The sequence below is a fragment of the Vicugna pacos genome, chromosome 14 (assembly GCF_048564905.1).
Source record: "Vicugna pacos chromosome 14, VicPac4, whole genome shotgun sequence".
NCBI classification, from domain to species: domain Eukaryota; kingdom Metazoa; phylum Chordata; class Mammalia; order Artiodactyla; family Camelidae; genus Vicugna; species Vicugna pacos.
In genome coordinates this window covers 9,546,072-9,560,979 of record NC_133000.1, presented here as the reverse complement: position 1 = coordinate 9,560,979, position 14,908 = coordinate 9,546,072, and the positions used below count along the sequence as shown (strand labels likewise).

Here is a 14,908-nt window from a genome sequence, read left to right as displayed (position 1 = left end):
TCTACTTGAATAACTGCTTAAAAAATGGATTTCCCTCTAAAAACTTGCCCTTAGTGCTGTTTAAGTACCTTCTGCAGTTTCTGGGCTCTGTAGCACTGAGCCATTGAAACAAAATAATTAAATAAAAAAATATTTTCGACATGCAGAGACTTATTTGCCTTTCTGTATAGCACTGCTCTAAATGTAGTGGCAAAAACCAGCTTTTCCGTTAGTTGCGAAAGAGTGCCGAAGTCTCTGAGAGGGGCCACCAGAGCTCCCGGCGGGGAAGCGGTGATGCCAGGATGCATCCTCACCCCTCCCTCTTCTCTAAGTTGCTGACACCCACAGTTTGGCACCGGGAAAACGGTTTTGTTATCTCACATTTTTTTTCCTCCAAGTATGACAAATGAGGTGACCCATACATTTTCCATAGGTGATTAATATCCTTCCTCACCCATATACTTTTTAAAAAAACACGGCATATGAAAATTTAGCTCTCTACAAGAGGAGAGAGATGGTCTATTAATAAGTGAGTCAGGCTGTTCACTGTCCTTATTTTTCAAGTTGGTAGGAAGTATAACTATAAATCTTTAGAGGGATTACTTTGTGAGAAACTTTCCGTACAGAGAAAAAAGTGAAAACTAAAAATGGGTTTCAACTAGAACATTTTATTAGAAAGAATCAACCTCATCATTGTGGTCTGTGAAAGATTTGCAGTATAACAAAGAATGGCTTATTCTTAAAATAAAAAAGATGTAAGAACATTATATATGATTTGAATCATGGTTGATGTCTAATAAACAAGACTAGAATTATGTCCTTTTATTTATTATATTCTAAATTTGCAAAGTTTGGTTAGCAGGGACGTTGCTATACTTAAAAGTATCTTAACGTTTCTACAGACTACAGAATCCTTGGTTGGAGGGGAAATACATTTTTGGAAATACAGAAAGATGGACACAGTAAGATATTTGCAGACTCTAAAATGGTCTTGTAGACATTGTAAAAATAATGAAGATATGCTAAAAAGGCTAAATATTTATGGTGAAGCTTTTATTGACTTTCAAACTCTTCAACTGAATTAAAAAATTAAGGTAGAAATTTAAATATTTTAGCTTTTGTAAGAAGTGGGCATGTGGTAATGTTGTCTCTAAGAGCTTTGTGAATTCTGTTTTTGAAGCTGCACATGAACCCTTTGAGTATACTATTTATGACTGCAAAGCAACTTCCTAATTCAAAGAGAGAGAAAAAAGACTTATAAAGGCTCATAAGGCTTTTTCAACATCAAATAGCTTTTACTAAACAACATTTTGATGAGTTAAGTGTGAGTGAGTCAGGGACATATGGATTAAATTTCCCTTAAAATACACATGGGTTTAAAAATTAAGGGGAAAATCCTGAGCAAAAGCATTTCAGAGAATCCAGAATGCTTAGATATTTTCCCCTAAATACTAATATCAGGTTGAGGCCAGTTTACTCAGACTTTGTAATTAAAGGCATAAATGTGGAGGAGTCTTTAAAAAAAAAAGCTAGATTCGCCAGGAATAGTATATTCATTAACCATATTAGAATTGTGTTGTATGGAATAGTTAGGCTTAACTTAAGCAGACATGATCTGAATCAGAGTTTATCTGCATCTATGAAACACTGACCTTGGTCGCTTCTATAGTATTTATTCTTTTATTCCTTTAAACAATTACAATAAATATTTTCTGTGCTTTTGGCTCATATTCTTTTTTCTTTTGAAAATAACCCATTTCTCTGAAAACCTTAGCTTTTAGAATTCTGCTGTTCTTTTAATTTCATTATAATTTCCTAGACTCTTGAGTTCTCCCTTCTTGTATGCTCTATATATTGCTTTATCCTCCTTTCTTAGCTGTTTTTAGGTAACATTCACTCTCTATACAAACAACTTTGCCTCTGGTATCCGAACATTCTAAGTAAGAACATTTAAAAGACTAAATTAAGTGATCATCTTAATTGTCTGCTTTCATTTATTACGGTAGACATGTTTTCTGCCATAATTTCCTGGCTATCTGAGTTACTGAGAGGTAGTGTTAGCAGAGCTAATCCTCCTGATGACTTTTTTTTTTCTATCAGTCTCTGAATCCTAGAGTTCTATATATTCACTAAGTATACAATATATGTTAATGAGTAAGTAAATGACTATGTGAAATGTAGTCAAACAGAGATTTAGGGAGGTAGGAATGGTCAACCTTGAAAAAATTCTAAGCAAATGGGTGCGGGGGTCAACTGTACAGTGACAGGTGGTAACTAGAACTGTGGAGGTGATCACTTTTTAGTGTGTACAGATGTTGAATTATAATGCTGTACACCTGAAATTTACATAATTTCAAAAAATTCTAAGCAACGATTTCCTTCCCTGCCCCCATCATTTGCTACCTGCCTTCACTTTGGATTGGTAGAACAAAGACTGTACAAAATGCAAACAATTTGACCAGTTAACAGCAAGAAAGTCTTCAAAATCATGTCCTCTAAACATCAGAGAAAGTGCACCTGGGAACTATGATGAGCATTAAAGGTGAGTCACAAAGGGAAGGTGACTGTCATTTAGGAGAACCTCCCGTTCAGTAGATTCTGCTTCTCTTGGTAGACCTTCTCCTTATTTCTATATTTTTCTCATTCTTAAATTCACATAATGCATTTCTTCAAAGTTTCAGATTCTTCACTTCAATTAGAGTGTGCATGTGTGTGCATGTCTGTGTAAAGGACTGTAAACCTACCACTTTGAAAAACCTACACACACAAAATCAAAATCTTATATTCTAATAGTTTTTCCCCTTGTTGCCAGTTTCCTATACTAATTAATCTTTTTAAAATATTCAAAATAAGATTATAATCCATTGGCTATAGGACATCTTTTCCACATGACAGAGAAAAAAAATTTCTTTTTGGATCAAGAGTCACAGTGGTATCTCAACTCTAAATATGGGAACCTTAAAAGATATTTAGTTAAAATGACACAACTAGTGCAAGTTGGAATGAGACAAAGATTAGCTAACTTTAGGTGTTCTTACCATGGAAACGTTGAGTGATGAGTAATTATCTGAATAATTCAATCATTATAAACAGATGATCTGATAATTCAAGCACCCCAATACTTAATTTCAAGAGGTCAAAAGATGTTTTGTTTTGTTTTGTCTCCTGGTTTTGGTATAAATTAACTAGATAATTATCTCAGCTCTCCAGTTCACTTTACCTACATGAACTTTTTCAATGGGAACCTTTTAAGGGCAAGTAATTGTGTTAGAAGACTTCTTCATGGTTCAAAGGTATATGGGATGTGCTTGCTAGCCTTAGGGAATTTACAGTCTAAAAGGAGAGAGAAAACAAACAGAAAAGCATCTACAATACAAGGCTTTATGTGACAAGTGACTTAAGAATGATATAGTTAAAATTTTATAGGGTGGCTATAATAAAATAGATAGAAAATAACCAGCGTTGTGAAGGATGTAGAGAAACTGGACCCTCACATGCTGCTGCTGAGAATGTAAAATAATCCAGCCACTTTGGAAAACAGTCTAGCAGTTCCTCAAAAAGTTAAAAATAGAGTAACTATTTGACCCAGCAATTCCTGCCTAGGTATATACTCAAGAGAAAAAAAAATATGTTCACATAAAATGTTGTATATGAATGTTCATAGCAGCATTAATTATTAATTATAATAGACAAAAGGGAGAAACAAACGAAATGCCCATCAACATCTGAATAGAGAAACCACAGTGAATGGATAAGCAAAATATGGTACATTCATTAAATGGAATATTATTTGCTATAAAAAGACATACATGTTACAATATGAATGAACCTTGAAAACATTATGCTAACTAAAGGGAGTCACAAACGACTACACATTATATGATTCTATTAAGATAAACTGTCCAGAATAGGCAAATCTGTTGAAACAGAAAGTAGATTAGTGGTCCTCTAGGGCTGTGGAGGGAGGATGGGAAATTTGGGGGGAACAGCCAAAGGGTGTGAGATTTCTTCTAGGGGGTGATGAAATATTCTAAAATTGTGGTGACAGTTGCATAACTCTGTGAAGATACTAAAAATCATTAAACTATGCACTTTAAATGGGTCAACTGTATGGTATTGAATTATATGTCAGTTAAGTTGTTACCAGAAAAGTGTTATGGGGTAATAAGACTGGCCAGTGAGTATTTCATAAAGTATTTTAAACAGGTAGAAAACACGGGTAGAGGATGAGATGAGGGAAACAAGGGAGGAGGAGAACAGAGATGTGGAAGGATATTTCAAGGAAAATCAGAAGGCTGGGCATTGGCGGTGTGGGCTTGTAGAAAATCTTTTATCTGACATTAAAAATTTGGGTGGATTGTTGGTGATAACAGTTTATATATACATAAAACATTTGTTTACAATTTACAGAACTGATAAAGCATGAAGGACCATCATAATCAATATTAACTTAGAATTCCCTAAATTATCAAAATTACTAGCATTTAAAGTGAACAAAAAAGGAATCTAAGAATTCTGATTCTATCACGTAAACTATTTCTATTGTCACTCAGTGTATGTGACAGAACTACCTCTCTAAAAGAAATGAAATACATTTCATTAGTGGAACACACGCTTTTCATCAATTGAATTAACTCATTCACTTGTCAATTCACATAAATTTGAGTTAATTTCAAAATTTTAGTCAATTATTTGAAGAGACAATTTGCCAAGCTAAATTGCAAATTAAAATAAATAACTGAGATTTTAGATCAAAATCAGTTGAATTACACTAATTAATTTTAATGTTTTAAGTAACAATATTATTAGTAAACTGGTATTTTTAGTTACATGTGAAATCTTAGACGCTAATTCACTGCAGTCAATCATTACAAAATAAAAAAAGCAATTGAACTGAATTAAGTTAGGTGTTATCAATATAATAATTACTTGATTGGCATAGTTCTATATTATAATCATTATTAGCCATTTGTTATAATACATAATCAATTGAGTAATTAATAATCACACACATTTAACTTGCCTCTTGAGATGAACAGCTTGGGAAGAAAAGGAACTAAAAGTGAAACAGAAAATTGTATGACATTTAAAGTTGTAGAACTTGGTGGAACATTTTATCTTTATTAAAACTAGAAAGCTACAAAGAAAATGGAGAAAACACGAGAAAGGGCCAATATTTAAATATAATTGTGTGAAAAAATATTCTATCAGAATTTAACTTACCAGATGATTTGGGGGAACACATATATAAAACTAAAATTAATTATTATGCTTATTCATAGGCTTGCAAGTATAGTATAGTGGAGCCAGTGTAAAAATTGAGTTATAAACTGAAGATGTTGTTTTTACATCATTTTAGAGGAATTTTTAAGTATATACACGTATTTATTTAAAGATACTATTTGGTATAGTTTAGTACAAGCCATATACTATGTATTTTTAAGGAAGTCTTTTACATACTTCTTAATCTTACTCAAGCTCCTTAAATCTCTCTTGGCCTCTATATCTTCATTTGTAAAATTAAGGTAACAGCAGTATCCACCTCACAGGGTTGCGGTAAATATTAAACAGGCTGCTGCACATGAAGCACAAGGAACACTGTGGTTCCTAGCAAGGCACAATGGCTGTTCTTCCTCTTTCTCTTCTTTCTCTAAACAGAAACTGATCCTAAGAAAGACACTATTACTTTACAAATTTTATTTTCTGAGACAGAGATAGCAATTATTTGGACAAGAATTTGTTAGAGCAACAAACAAGTTATACATGAATGTGCTCTAAAACTTTATTAAAAGCTGATTTTTTTAAACCTAAGAATACTAGCTGGTAATTAACTCACACAATTTTTTTTATGCGACACTGTCACTATCTTGACAGTCTAGATTAATAAACAGACTTCAGCATTTACAAAATGACTCTATTAGAAACCTTCATATTATGTAGACTATTTCTGTGATCTCTACTTCTCCTGCTAGAAAACGCCCACACCCTACTTCTTTTCTGCTGTATTCCAAGGGTCACATTTGCGCACTGCTGATTTAGAAATGAACACTGCAGACTAATATTTCAGGACAGTTTGTAAGATTTTTCAGACATGAGAATTCCACAAAAGAAGTGTGAGTTAAGACTAGGTAGAGAGGAAAAGGAGCAAATGTGCTCAAAGAAAAATCTGTGTAAAAGACAGAAGTTGGAGGAGTACTGATAGAGTGAATTGATTAAGAGCAGCACAATTCGATTCCTAAACGATTTATTTCAAGCATACTTTCATTGTTCTTTAAATATTTTAACTTAATGTTTGAGAATTTTGCCTATAAACATAAATTAATATGAATAATTACTCTAGTTATCATTGTAAGAGAGAAATACAAAGAAGGTACCAATCTTTATTAGATTTTGCCTCTGGTATTACTGGACAGATCTTATTACAATAAACTCCAAGACACTAGTCAAACTTGATCAACTAATGAATTTCCTTTAGTGGAAATTACAGACCAGAGATTCTGAACTAAATTGTGTAATTATTGGACATAACTGTTAGGATATGTGAATTGAGGAAAGGCAACACGTCATCTACAAAGGCCAGGAATTATGTTTGTGAATTTCCTCTAGTTCTTTAGGATCAAGAATAAGACCAGAAAAAGAGAAAACAATCTGTGGCAAAAAGAAACAATGGACTTCATTTGTCTAAACTGCCAAATAGCCTCAGATAAAAATCTCTGAACTATTAAAACAAACCACAAAAACAACAAAACCGAAACTTGAATATTTACTTAGGAATTTGAGGCAAACATTTGTTCATAGATATAAGATTAGTTTTAAATAGGAAAAATAGATTTTACGATACAGTAATGCTAATAACATTGGCATATCCAGGAGCCTGTGTTAGAATAAGCTTATTAAACATCTTCTAGGAGAGGGAGGATAATGTGCCATCTCTAGTTTACAGTTAACAATAACAACTAGTCATTGGTAAAATGACAGATTTCTAACTGGTAGAAATATCGTTGGAGGCTTTCCAAAAGCATGCCAGGTAATTTTCAGCACACTTCTGGAAACAGGAGTGCTATTTTGTAAACAGAATAATGAACAGAAGTCCACTTCTATAATGCCATCTGCTACCCCAATGTTGTATGGGGTGAAAATGCAGAACAGAGGTAAGACTCAACCACTTTTTGAGACTCTAAAGCAGGAGTTTTTAACCTGAGATCAAGGATATGATTCCACAGACTGGTTTCCAGGGGTCCGTGAACCCTCTGATATTATGTACAAAACTGTACGTGCACCTTCCGGAAACAATTTGCTTTCATCAGATTCTCAAAAGTGGTTTAAAAATCAAAAATGGTTATGGGCCAAAATTCTAAGATATCTATATCCCATCTGGCCACTGCAGATGCTGCTCTGAATTGACCACAGACGAGCACCAGGACAAAGTGGAAACTGAGAGTGGGCAGGTGAAAGAATGTCTCCTGACACTGGGGATTAGCAGTGTGCAGAAAGAGAAGAAAACCAGGAATTGGGAGGGACTTTCCCAAGAGTGACAGCAGGAAGGAAATGGTTAATTCAATGGTCACCTGGCTGAAGTGGCTATTTTTCATAGCTGTTAGCATGTTAAAGTCACATGTAAGTCTACTACACCACCCCCCTCAGTTATTTAGGCAGTTAAATGGGAACAATTTATGCTAACCATTATTTCTACTGTATTAAAAAGTTGCTCTTCATTACACAAAAAAGTAGATATTATTCATTCATTGTTAGTTTGATATGTATTTTCATCTTTTCCATACTAGAAATGAGATAAAGTCAATTATTACTGTTCACAGGATTGAGCATTGTTCCAACCACTGGCACAAGCTTATTTATCAGAAGATAGATTTTAAATTCGGTAACTTTTTGTGCATTTATCAGTTACAACAAATAGAAAATATTTAAAAACTTACCCGCAAGATTGTCGATTTCTTTCTCTTGGAGCAGACTGACTGCATCGTCATCTCCTTCCAGCATAAGTTCTGTCTCTGCATTCTGATTCACTATTGCCTGACTTCGGAACGTTTTCTTTGACTTTACTACATCTTCTTCAGTGCCTAATCACAATCAAAATATAATAATTTAGGTCACTGTGATTGTTTTGCTTTCAGTGAGTATCAGAAGAAAAATCTATTGCTTTCTTATAAATATAAGCTGCATTTACATATTACTTTCAAGTTTAGAACATTTTTACCTTCTTTATCTTGTTTGGTCTAAATAACTGTGTGAGAAAGACAAGGGGTATAATCACGTATCCTTATGTTACAGATGAGGAAACGGGCTGAGAAAGCAACATGCCTTATTGGGGAACCTAAGACTTGGCTAGCAGTAGACAAAGAACTCTGTGACCCATGTCTTGGGACTCTAAGACCACTGCACTTTCTACCCAAAACCTGCACTTCACCACAAACTTGGTTTTCTGATCCATAAAGTTATACACTTTTACACAATCATACTTCAGTGTGAATTAGATAATCAGATGATCAGATCATTTTTGAAAGTACGTAAGTACGAAGAAAACAAGAAAACATTCACATTTCTGCAGCCCTGGTGCCTGGTACCAGCGGGTGTGCCACAAACCCTTGCTGAACTGAAGTTCAAGTCTACCCACCCTGGGTTCCTGTCTCTGATTTCTTAAGCTAGGTGTGCTCTTTCTCTTATGCTTCCACCACATCTCACGAGTCCTGCTACTAGAGAAGTTGTAGGTATTATCCCTGTCTGTGTGCTTGTTACCTCTGCATGGCCAGGAAGCTCCTTTCTTGATGACTAGCAACATCCTTCTGCCTTTGTACTCCCGGTTCTTAGCTTACTGCCTGGCACAGAGCAAGTCCTCATAAATACTGACTAAATGGATAAACTGAGACATGAAAGTCACCTCTGGATATCCCTTAACCTGAAGATCCCAGGATAGCTCAGAATTTCTTGGTGATTTACCTTCAGTTTGAGGGTAAACTGAAGAATCTATGTATTCACACAAAAAGGAACTTGGGTCTTTACATGAAATAGTCAATAAAGCCCTTTATGCATGAGTCAGTCTAATAAAGCAAGTTTTTTTTTCTCATATCACAACCATGTTCTGCTTTGTCTTCCAAAAAAAAAAAAAGCTTTACACTACCCTTGTGTTATTAAAATTAGAATCTACCAATAAAGAAAATGAATTCAAAGGAATGTAAGCTCTCAAATGTATATTAAGTTTTCAATTTTATCGCCTCTAGTTTTAAAGCAGTAAAACAATTATGTCTTTAAAAGATGTACAGTAAACAAATCCCTATCAACACAATGAACTTACTGTCCATGTTGCAGTGTTACCAGTTAGCAGCTCAGTAAACTTCCTGATTTTATGGTACCGCACCAAACATTTATCTAAATTAAAGTGTACGAGATCCAAAGGTGCTTTTCAATCACAATATCCTTTATGAATTAGAGTTTCATTTATCAAAATTACAGGCAAAAAGAGGTAAGGTCTCAAAGGGCTGTCTCATTACAAGGCTTATAAACACTGTCCTTAGAATTGGTTTAACACCCAACAAATCACAATCTGATTGGGAAGAGAATTTATTTGAGATCATCTATCTTCAGAAGACATGTTGGACTGAGTGCACTTCTTGGCCTCTTTAGCCATTCATCAAGAAATTAACAAGTGAGTACCACAAACCACCAGAACACCTTAGACTTGAAAATGTGAATTATGTGTAAAGCCGGACAGGATAGACATATATGCTTATATGCTCAGAAAACATTAAAATGTCATAAAATTTGAAAGGTTTCAGAATAAAGTAATTCCATAAAATTATAGATTAATGAAGCCAAATCTAAAATTGCACTTACGTTATTTTTCACATCATGTTACAAATAACAATACAGGAAAGCATCCTATGCATATTAGATTTCCTTAAACAACAAGGACCTACTATATAGCCCAGGAAACTATATTGAATAGTTTGTAATAACCTATAATGAAACAGAATATGAAAAATAATATATATGGGTATAATTGAATCACTATGCTATACTCCAGAAACTAACACAAAACTGTAAATCAACTATACTTTAATAAAAAAAATGTAAAAAATAGATTTCTTAGTAAGTATGCTTGAAGCTCTGTATGTGGAAATGTTACCTAGTATAGAAAATTGCCTTACATGAACCTTTTATATAAAGCTTCTCTTTTATAATATTTCTCTTAATAAATAAGGATCCATGTAAAACAAAGTATGTTTTAAAAGTGAACTAACAAAAAAAGCGAAGTAACAAGAAAACTAAAGTGCTTCTATTTTTAGTAGTTACTATACCTTAGCATTATTACTACCATAATTATTATTATTATCATTTTAAATTTTCATTGCTATTTCAAATAGATATAAATTAAAATACAAAAATGACAAGTTGGAGACATTAACTTATCTTAATAATATTCAGAGAATATGTCTAATTGGAGAGTCTGGACAATCAAGGCAAAGAAATTATTTCATTTGCCCAGTATGTCCTTTTGGATTGATAAATATAAACCATTAATGTAAAGAAAAATATTATGCAGTAGTTTATTTCTGTTTAAGAAATTATTCTATAGTCAACTTTAAAACATCTATACCAATAAAGAAAAAAATTATTTATAATAATAGGTAAGCCATAAATCATGTCTGTGTGACTAATACACAAAGAGAAAAAATATAAAACCATAACAAGCCAATTTTAGTGTAGCACAGCGTAGTGTACTATATTACTTATTTTGTATTGAGTATGGAAATATGGCTTTAATTTTCATTTATTATAAGTAATATATGAATGTATACATGTATCTATCTATCCACCTAAATTATATATATCTACTATGTAAGAATATATTTTCAATGTTATTTTATTGGTACAATTTAAGTACATGGGCCATGACTCACAATTTGGCCCTGCTTATTTAATCTCATTAATTTACCGACTTTGACATTTTCACACATTATAGTCCCCAAGAGCTGAATGCTTTTGTTCCCAAACATGCCACACTGTTTCAAAACTTTAAGTTTGACAAATGTAATTTCTTTTACATGGAGTTCTCTTACTTGCTCTGTCCTTTAGGATTCAGTTTAATTGATTACTCCTTACTGTATAATTTTTGAATCTTGTAAGTCATAATATATTATCATTATTTTTTCATATTTTTGAAGTCTTTTATTTAGGTATTCTTGTATTAGACTTTAATTTCCAGTGTATCAAGTATCAAAAAAGTGGCCATCAGTAAATATTTGTTGAGTGAGCACTTGAAAATATAAAGATAATTCACATATTAATCATTTTATATGCACAGTTCTTAAGTTACTTTTTTTCATTATGTCCTTTACAGTTTCCTCATAAATGAGCAAGGTGGACTGCATATTTTGCAAGTCTTACTTTATTTTCCCTGCAAACATCACTTAAGAATATATTAACAAATATATCCAGACCAATCTCCGTTTCCTCGCATGTTGTAAGAAGACTAAGAATTTATCAACTGAACTCTCACAGGATTATGGCAATGTTAAAATGAGACAATGGATGCTAAAATACTTTTGAAATGTATGAATATTATTTATATAGTTAGCTCTCAAAAATGTGTGTTAAAATGCTGATAAAATAAATTTAAAAAAAAAACAAGAGTATTGAAAAAGTTACTTTAAAACTGAACAAGAACACAGCCAGTGCTTTAGTGCTTACAATTACACTTCTAAAGATTTATGTAAAAGAAAAAAAGCAGGCTGATGTCAGGATTAAAAAACTCAAGATAATGAATGTGTCTAAGGTCTCATTAGCACAATACTCAGTCAATGATGGGTATTCAACAAATAATGGTTTCCTTTCCATCAGTTGGGATTAATCTTCTTCCCTCCACCATGCTGTCTTAACACTGTTTAAACTCATTATAAGGCAGTATGACTCTGACTCCTCCACTAGACTGAATGCTTCCTGAAGACAGCAAGGATAGCACGTTGGCAGGTGCCATAAAGTGTCTGTAGAGTTGAATGGAATGTAACTAGCTTACATTAAAAACTGTTTTCCCTCAAAAACCATATTATTCATTTAAATATATTATTAAATACAATTATATAAGTATTAATGTATTTGATATGCATTTTTGATTTTGTATATAGGCATCTTAAGAATGTAAATATTCTTAACATCTTAGATAAGAAAAAGAACTGCTTTCTCAACAAAGTTGATACCATAATTTGTTTTAGAGGATTATAAAGATGATCCATTGAATATATACTTTCCTTTCATCATTGGAAGGAGATGGGAAGAACGGAAATTTAGTTTCACTTTAATTTTATCTAAATGTAATATTAGGAAATTTTAATGTTTTTAAACATCCTAAAATCAATTTAAGGTGGCATTCTTTTTTGAAGGAGAAATTCTTTTCAATATATACCATTTCACAACATTTTTAGCTTGGAAATGTGTTTTGACAAAATCTACCCCCGTGTAAGAAAGAGAAAATACTGCAACTCACTTTCAAATGTAAATACTTTCTCTTGGAAGTATTAATGACACATGAATACCTTCGGAAATTTTTAAATAAAGATTACTTTTTCTCATTAAAGCTGAAATCAGAGCAACAAATACCTTTACAGAACAGTGTTTTACTAACCCCAAATGATATTATTTAATTTCCACTAAAAGGAAAAGATTTTAAGAATAAAAAAGAGGAAAGAATGCTTTTTATTATACTGAGAAACCTACCATTCAAAAATATTTTATGTCAATCTCAATGTGAGATAAAAGCAGTAGATACATACATAGAACAACTTTACTGTAACAATAGAGGTTTACTAAAAAGTATTTTTCTTTGTAAAGAATTTAGATTCAAAATTAAATTTTGCTTTTGACTTTATACCACAGACACAGTATTTCCTTTCTTAAGGAACACAAAGATGATGACATAAAAGGAAAGACCTTCTGAAGACCAAGGACTGAAAAAAATAATCTTCTGTATGGAACAGGATTTTTTTTTTTAAACAGACTTTGTAATAGAAAAATCCTAATGGTAAAAACTGTTAGTGATACTGAATAAAAACACTATTGTAAAGAATGACTGGAAATCTCAAGTCTCATTTTCCCCTCTTTTATACGTGATGCTGAATCAGGAGCCTCACTTCAATATAAATTCATTTTGTGAAAGCAAGTGTTTCCATACATGAAATAGACTGTTTCTACTCAAATAGTTTCTATTTGCTGTTTCAAACACACTTTAAGTAAAAATCTGAATAGTTATTGACCAAATTTAATAAATACAGATTAAAAAACCTAGGCTTCTTAGATATTAAATTCTTTCTTAGTTGTGGGTATTTTAGTCTGAATGCACTGGATTTAACCACGGTTCTCACTTCAATTCATTTCTGTTGACAGAGAATATATTTTATAATTCAAAATAGATATTATCTATACCATAAAATTACCAAGATACCAGGTTCACATTTATAATGGATTTGACTCAGGTATGGTAAGCCTTTTCTGAATCAACAATTGATGTTACTATTTACGATCCATTTTAGCATATGATTATATCACATAAAATTAGAGCACAGCATCCTTTGTGTTTTTGCCAATGAAGGACTTGTACTGACTTTTGATTGTTTTAAACTAGACGTCAACATTGTATCTGCAGCTAGGCTGTTCTCTGAAAAGCTCGAGGGAAATATTTCAGTGGCAGAGTAAACTTGCAGAATTAGTAATATGGGCATTAATTAAGACGAAATGTTCACAGATTATTATTCTAAGTGGTAAATTCTTATTCAGATTAGTTATGCTTGTAAATGATTTACTGGACTAGAAGAAATAAAAGAAGATGGCTACCCAGCATCAACAGTCATTGCTCTCTGGGAAAGGGCATCAAGGACACTTGCAAGTAAAAGAATTGGATCAATATTAACGTGATTTTCATTTCATGCTTCCCCAACTCCAGTAAGCTGACAATATACTCTGATTATGTGAACTGCCTCAGAGTAACACAGAAAAGGTTATTAGAGCAAGAGGTGGAAATGGAATGCACTTTTTATATTGACAGGCCTGCTAATAGAGTATACTGATTTTCAAAGACATGCAATGCATTTTTACAATTTGGTTCTGACAGCAAAAACAGAATTTCATTTATTCTTAATTCAAAATATTCATATGTAAGCAATATTTCTTAGAACAGACCAACAAAGGGGATATTCATAAACAGCACTTTTAAACAGAGAAAAATGCAATTAAAGAGGTGCAAGAAAATGTTATTGAATTTAAGTGCACCCCTATATACGTACGAAATGCTAACTTAATAATCTTCTTAATGGAGTGGATGTAGAAAACTGCATTCTATGCTTTTTAAATGAAATTTGATAAGCCATATTTTAAGAATATACATGATGATAAATGTAGAATCTCTGCATTTTATACTGAATATTGCGTAGTAGGATTTTGATTAGACATTTAGTTCGGGTGATTTTAAAATATTTTAAATAGGGATTTCATTACACTAAAAATCACATGGCACATTTGACCTGTGGAAAAAAAATGCTAAAACATATCAAAAACTTGGGCCAGTTTGGACCCTTTAAATATCATAAAGAGCAGAGATAATGCATTATTCATCTTTGTGACTGTTTGAGTACATAGCATAGCATCTGGTCCCTAAGATTAAGTATGCTTAGAAAAAGACTAGCAAGAAACAAATACATCAAAATGATAAACCAGCTATCTTTACATGGTTGTCTATAAGTGACTTTTCCCCATTTCTTTAAAAATTTTTTTTTGGCATTTTCTAGATATTCTACAATGAACATGTTTCTTTTCAGGAAGGAAGGAAGAAAGGAAGGGAAAAACGAACAAAGGAAAGAAACCTTTCATCATGAGTCAAGAGGGGTAGATGGTGGATGAGCAGCAGAATGGAAGGAAGGATGTT

The 14,908-nt window shown here is 32.6% G+C and overlaps 1 protein-coding gene across 7 annotated transcripts in view; it reads right to left on the bottom strand.

Annotated features, from left to right (window-relative positions):
• NBEA (neurobeachin) overlaps nucleotides 1-14,908 on the bottom strand; it is a 540,106-nt gene that overhangs the window by 183,101 nt on the left and 342,097 nt on the right. For all 7 annotated transcript variants that reach the window (XM_072976118.1, XM_072976119.1, XM_072976123.1 and 4 more), the window contains one exon: nucleotides 7,914-8,057. In XM_072976118.1, coding sequence (XP_072832219.1) covers nucleotides 7,914-8,057 — 144 coding nt within the window. The remainder of the gene's footprint in view (nucleotides 1-7,913; nucleotides 8,058-14,908) is intronic.